Source organism: Salvia splendens, chromosome 9 (genome assembly GCF_004379255.2).
Source record: "Salvia splendens isolate huo1 chromosome 9, SspV2, whole genome shotgun sequence".
Classification (NCBI taxonomy): domain Eukaryota; kingdom Viridiplantae; phylum Streptophyta; class Magnoliopsida; order Lamiales; family Lamiaceae; genus Salvia; species Salvia splendens.
In genome coordinates this window covers 16857536-16863929 of record NC_056040.1, presented here as the reverse complement: position 1 = coordinate 16863929, position 6394 = coordinate 16857536, and the positions used below count along the sequence as shown (strand labels likewise).

The 6394-nt window shown below is 39.3% G+C and overlaps 2 protein-coding genes across 2 annotated transcripts; one reads left to right on the top strand and one right to left on the bottom strand.

The window, feature by feature from the left end:
• The first annotated feature begins 285 nt into the window (after positions 1-285).
• Positions 286-2865, top strand: LOC121748852 (lysine histidine transporter-like 8). The gene is made up of 5 exons (XM_042143399.1): positions 286-774; positions 880-1016; positions 1092-1519; positions 1914-2045; positions 2130-2865. Exons 1-5 carry the CDS (start codon positions 344-346, stop codon positions 2613-2615), a joined length of 1614 nt encoding a protein of 537 aa, XP_041999333.1. The 5' UTR covers positions 286-343; the 3' UTR covers positions 2616-2865.
• A 237-nt stretch (positions 2866-3102) lies between these two features.
• Positions 3103-5346, bottom strand: LOC121746970. The gene is made up of 4 exons (XM_042140942.1): positions 4849-5346; positions 4638-4748; positions 3825-4010; positions 3103-3451 (listed from the first exon to the last, which is right to left on the bottom strand). The coding sequence occupies exons 1-4, from the start codon at positions 5212-5214 to the stop codon at positions 3158-3160; spliced, it is 957 nt and encodes a 318-aa protein (XP_041996876.1). The 5' UTR covers positions 5215-5346; the 3' UTR covers positions 3103-3157.
• Between the last annotated feature and the right edge of the window lie 1048 nt (positions 5347-6394).

Sequence of the window (6394 nt, the reverse complement as noted above, 5' to 3'; positions counted from 1 at the left end):
AAATTCAGCATAATAAAAAGGGCCAACAGCATAAGCAGGCAGCCAATTTCGTAAATTCCATACTTGCTTTATATATTTCGTCAAAATCAACTAAAATATTGGTCAATTAACACACACTAACCACCTATTTTTCAATTATTAAATGCTCAACTATACAATTATTCAATTCAATTACACACCCCCACACATCTAAAATACTCCACCTCATTTTAATCAAGCCAACTTTATCCTAAAAAATCAAATTAAAACACCCATCTCTATATATACACCCTCATATTTTCCACAAAGCTTGTGACTTTGTGAGGGTATAGAAATTAGCCACCCCTACAATAATAATATTTGAATGATCACACACACTCACCAACACAACACAAGAGAAGCCAAAATGGGTGACCATCATCCGGCTCATGGTGAGACGGACTCCGCAAATTCGGCTCCGATAACCCCGCGGCCGATGTCCGTGGCCCCGACCCCCCCAATCGTGTCACTCCCTCCCTCGCAGTTCCACTCGCCCTCCCTCACCCGATCGCCCCTCCTCACCCCGGGAGGCACCAACCGCAAAACGCCGCGAATCCGGACGCCACGTTTCATCACCCCATTGGGCAGCCCCCTTAGAAAGGCCATCAAGCTCACCAAACTCGACCCCCAAGATGCCTGGCTCCCAATCACCGAGTCAAGAAATGGAAATGCTTATTATGCAGCTTATCATACTTTGTGCTCCGGAATTGGGATCCAAGCTCTAGTCTTACCTGTCGCTTTCACCATCCTTGGCTGGTAAAATCAATCAAATTAATATAGTTACTTACTAATATTCATTAAATTTAGCATATGTATGGGTTTGATTAAATTAAGCAAACTCGATCTTGTTCAATTTTATAGGGCATGGGGCGTTATTGGCTTGACTTTGGCTTTCATTTGGCAACTATACACTCTCTATTTACTTGTGCACATCCACGAATCCACCGAAGATGGAATCCGTTACAGCCGATACATGCAATTAGCTAGTGCAACTTTTGGTATGTCACATGAAATACTATTACAAAATTTGTTTATACATATTTTTTCTTATGATAATATTTTTTTCCAAATAGGTGATAGGCTAGCGAAGTTTCTAGCGTCTTTTCCGATCATGTACCTCTCCGGTGGGACGTGCGTGGCGCTGATCGTGATAGGCGGCTCAACCTCAAAGATGTTCTACGGGACAATTTGTGGGGACGGGTGCACTTCGAAGCCATTGACGACCGTGGAGTGGTACCTAGTGTTCACGTGCGTGGCGGTGCTTCTGTCACAGCTTCCAAACTTGAACTCGATCGCCGGGGTGTCGCTGGTCGGGTCGCTCACCGCGGTCGGGTACTGCACCGCGATTTGGGCGGTGTCCGTGGCGGAGGGCAGGCTGCCGAACGTCTCCTACGACCCGGTCCGGTCCAAGACGGAAATTGCCAAGATTTTTGACGTGTTGAATGCACTTGGGATCATTGCTTTTGCTTTCAGAGGCCACAATCTCATTCTTGAAATTCAGGTGAGTTCATGCCATAACTCTAATCTTCCATTTTTCTCTTGAATTTAATGTTTCTTCAATATTCTCCAAGTTTAAAATTTAATGCATGATCACTGATTTTGGCTGATTTAGGCTCATAGTGGGACATTGGGAAAATTTCCATTTAATTAGCCCACATATTTGACTCAATATCATTATTTTGTGTTATATGTATTTGAATTAAGAAACTACACATATCTCACATCAATGATATCATATCATAGTATGTTACTATTACTCAAATAAAATATGAATTAAAATCGTAAGAAATCTTGACTTCTGACTGCTCTCAAATGCGGCAGAATTGACTTTTCAACAACAAATGTTTGAAGGTTATTTGCAAACAAGTCGTCATATTTTACAAATTTTTGCACAGGCCACCATGCCTTCCAGTGAGAAGCATCCATCAAGCATACCAATGTGGAGAGGTGTGAAAGTTGCTTATACGATTGTAGCGGCGTGCTTGTTCCCGTTGGCAATCGGCGGATACTGGGCATACGGTGGCATGGTTCGTACATTTTTTCAATAATATTCCATACATAATTAATAAGAAAGAATCTGACTTTCAAATAATTTTTGTATGAATCCACAGATTCCACCCAACGGAGGTATGTTAGCGGCTCTATTAGCGTTCCATAGCCGAGACGTTGCGCGGTCTATATTGGGCCTCATAAGCTTCTTTGTCATAATAAATGCCATATGCTCTTTCCAATTATACGGAATGCCTATGTTCGACGACATGGAATCCGCTTACACCACGAGGTCCAAGAAGCCGGCGCCCTGGTGGCTACGGGTGATCATTCGAGCAATGTTTGGGTTCGGATGCTTCTTCGTGGCTGTCGCTATCCCGTTCCTCGGGAGCGTGGCCGGGCTTGTTGGAGGGATCTCTCTACCGGTAACGTTGGCCTACCCATGTTTCATGTGGCTGAAGATGAAGAAGCCCAAAACATATAGCCCATCTTGGTGGATCAACTGGTTTTTAGGTCTTCTTGGAATGGGCCTTAGTGCTATTTTGACTGCAGCTGGTCTGTATGTTGTGATTGACACCGGTGTCAAAGTTAGCTTCTTTAAGCCTTAGTAATAAATTATTTACTTATACTAAATAGCTTGATAGGAGTTCAGGGGTAAAAAAATATCTCTCTTTTTATTATAAACTTACCTTCTATTTTTTTTAAATGCTTTTGGGCTGATATTTATTTTCCTGTAATTTGATTTTTTTTTTCACTTTGGGAAATTACTTAGTTTGTTAGTAGGTTTTGGGAGACAATCATTGTATTTGTTAAATGTAATATGAAGTTACTTTTATGTCAATTTTCTCTTTTTGGCCATTAATTGCCCAGATTATTTGGTTCTTTTAATATCACTATACGATTTATCAGTATATTAAAATATCGAAAATTGACACATGAATAGTGCAAGGGAAAAACATAGGTTCGGGTTCTGTCGTGGATGCTCTAAGTCGCGGGTGTCGTGTGGACCTCGTCAGTGGAACGACAACCTTATCGATGTTAACAATCCTTTAATAAGGGCTCGAACATAACTTTTCTTTACCAAGAATGCACAAGTAAGAGAGAAGAACATTTGCATATATAAATAGTCACTACAAACTAGTATTATCTCCTAATGATAAACACAAGAATCAGACTTGATCATACTAAGTGGCTTGCCCAAATGGTTACCTCTAAGGCTAACTTCACACATGACTTTTCTGTAGAACTTGGGCTTCACCAGTCTTCCTAAGATGTACGCCCTCGATCTTATTACAAAGCTTAGGTTCAGTGGCACCGACATGTCGTCCACACGCCCCTTTGCAAAGTCCAGAGCCGCTATCCCTCCATACAGGGGCACCTGCCGCCCCTGAACCACTGCAATCACTTTCCTTTCACTCTTCCTCGACTGATAAAACTTCATCATCTGCTCACAAACACGAACCACTTAGTAGTTTTCGACTAATTTTGAGCATTGTCACAAATAAGGGAGCATTAAGTTTTGAACTATTTCTAATATTAAGAAAATATCATAAGATTGTAAACACGACATACACAACTTTTTGCCGTAGTTTCTAAAAATGGAAACTACGCGACCACCCCTGAATGACACATCGAACGCAAGAACAATACAAAACAGTTAAAGAATTGCATGTCACTATTTCATTACCAATTCAGCCATGGACATACCACGTTGCCATGAAAGCTAGCATTAAAAACAGCATCCACACAAACGCGTGCCCTAGCTAATCTCATGTCGATAAAGTACGAGAGTGAAACAAGGGACGAAGGCAACTCACATGGCCGGATGCGACCTTGAGGTCAAAGTAGTGAAGCTCGAGGGGGGTGGAGGTGACGTGGACGCCAAAGAAGGTGGCTGGATTGCGATAGAAGATCTTGACCGTCGAATTCAAGGTGAGCATATCCGTTGGTACCCCACTGGCATCCATCCCAGCTTGTACATAAAAATTCTCAAACAAAATGTTCTGTCCACACCATATCATCACACTACTCAGTTTTCAATAAATGGATACACACTGAAACAGACCTTTGCAGTTGGTGATAGTAACATATCAGCACCAATCCTTATCAACTTACTATACTGAATTATTTTGATGCTTCCAACAAATTAAATTCCACTCACATTATTCCAAACTTGTAAATCCAATCTATTCACATCATTACAACAAAACTATTTCAATCATGTATTCTGAAGCAGTATTTTTAGTTCAAATTTTGTAGACTTGATGTGCCCCTTTCAAGTTAGGGTTACTAAAAAAAGGCTGTTCCATTGCTTTTAACCAGTGGAGTAAAAATCCTTTCTTTACGCTTCTCCACTTGTGAAAAGCTATTGACCGTTGGATATCATATAACCCACTATACACAATATGAGAACTCGGAGAGCGTGTTAACTCAGTAAGCTCAAGTAACGACAAGAGACCAAAACACCAAACAAACATAAAAAGTGAATCTTGACGCAATTTCCTGCTTCTTTTCAAGCATTCGAGGTCCACATTCACCGATCACGCATTCTTGCTTCAAAACCAGTAGACAAACTCGAAATCTAAAACACAAAAATGATACTAGTAATAATAAACCAAATTGAAACTAACCTTAACAAGAATCTTGGGCTTGTAAGCAAAACTCGCAGCCCAAAGAATTAAAGAGAAAATGGTAAACAGCACCACAAACGAGAGCAGGAAGCACGCCACGTAGAACCTCACCTGCAAATTAAAATTAACCGAAGTGGAAAATTAGTTTACTAAATTAAGACTAAGACACATTTAATTGAAAGACAATTGACAAAGATCTCATTTTTTTCACCTGGCCGCCGTCTTCTCTCTCATCCTCACCCTCTCCCTCCTCGCCGCCTTCCGCCTCCGGGCCGTCGTCGTCGTACTTGAGGTGCATTCGGCGCCAGCCGGAGGAGTGGCGGGGGTTCTTGAGGGAGGCGGAGAAGCGGGAGGTGGAGGACTCGCGGGAGTGGTGGATGGGGGAGCAGTGGTAGTGGAAATGGTGGTGGGCGGGGGAGGCGAAGGGGCTGGAGCCGTAAGACATCTTCTCGAGATCGTGGTGAGAGTGGGAAGGGCTCTGCACGTAGTAGAGGGGACGCCGGGGAGAACGCGGCGGCGAGGAGGCGTCGAGGCTCGTCACCTCGGAGTCGGATTTTACGTGCATTGCTACGCCCATTGATTCGCAAACAAACAACAATCCGATACTTTATTTATTTTTCTTCCTCAGATTTTGAAGAGAGAGGGATGGTTTGTTGTGTTCTGTTTTAATGGATGTGTGTACGCTTTTTTAGAAAGTGGCAGTAATAAATGGTTTTGCATTTGGATAATTTGATGGCTTTGTTTGTCTGAAAATGTTTGCGAATTCCGCGGTTAATTGTGTGTGAATTGAAATAGTAATATTTCTATTTTCTAATCTTAGAAAAAAAATATGATAAATTTATATTATACACAATTGCTGAAATTTAAATTGTAATTATATGATTTTATACATTAAATTTAATTTTCTTTGAAATTATTGAAATCTCAATTTTATAGTATAGGACTATAATTTTGCTAACTAAATATATTCAAGCTTAATTCGAATGCTGACAAAGCCATCTCAAAATTTGATCGATTATTTTAGATTTTAATATTGAGTTCGTCCACAACCTACACTACATTTTATACGTCACATCTCCATTTTCATCATATCATGACGCCTATGACCCATACTCTGCTTCAATACATTTATTTTCTTTATTTTCATTCATTTTATAAAATTAAACAACACTATATAATTTGAATTAAAAAATTTGTAAATAATACTTCCTCGTTCCTAAATTACTTGCAATATGTATATTCCATTTCGGGTCTCAAGCTACTCCTATCATTTCTTCTTTTAATAAAAAATTGTTTTTTCTTTTACTCTACCAGTAATACTTTATTTTCTTTTATACTTTATTATGTTAACTAATATTTAAATATCAATTTTTTATTTTATACTACTTAATAGAAAATTAGACTGCAAGTATGTTAGAGCGAGAGAGTAGATAATTTAAATTAAAATTTAGATTAATATATACTAGTGTTAATAAAAAATTATTAATATAATAGCTTAATAGATGATGTTGCATAATTATTAATTGTGCAATATAAAATCAGACTTATGAACAATTCAAGATTTTATACTATTACTATTTTATTACCTACATGTATCGTGGAGTATATGTCTCACTTATATATATTAGTTTTATGATAAAATGTGAATGAAATAAGTTGGTGGAATGTGAGGCCTACTTACCATTTATGGTAAAAAATGAAATAGGATTCGTATTATTGGACGGACCGAAATGACAAAACATGACTCTTACTGTGGG

Coding starts and splice junctions, on each gene's coding strand:
- LOC121748852 (XM_042143399.1), top strand. CDS start 344: ATGATCACACACACTCACCAACACAACACAAGAGAAGCCAAAATGGGT. Junction 1,017..1,091: donor ATTAGCTAGTGCAACTTTTG/GTATGTCACATG, acceptor TTTTCCAAATAG/GTGATAGGCTAGCGAAGTTT. Junction 2,046..2,129: donor ACTGGGCATACGGTGGCATG/GTTCGTACATTT, acceptor ATGAATCCACAG/ATTCCACCCAACGGAGGTAT.
- LOC121746970 (XM_042140942.1), bottom strand. CDS start 5,214: ATGGGCGTAGCAATGCACGTAAAATCCGACTCCGAGGTGACGAGCCTC. Junction 4,749..4,848: donor AGAGAGAAGACGGCGGCCAG/GTGAAAAAAATG, acceptor TTTAATTTGCAG/GTGAGGTTCTACGTGGCGTG. Junction 4,011..4,637: donor AGCCCAAGATTCTTGTTAAG/GTTAGTTTCAAT, acceptor TGGTGTGGACAG/AACATTTTGTTTGAGAATTT.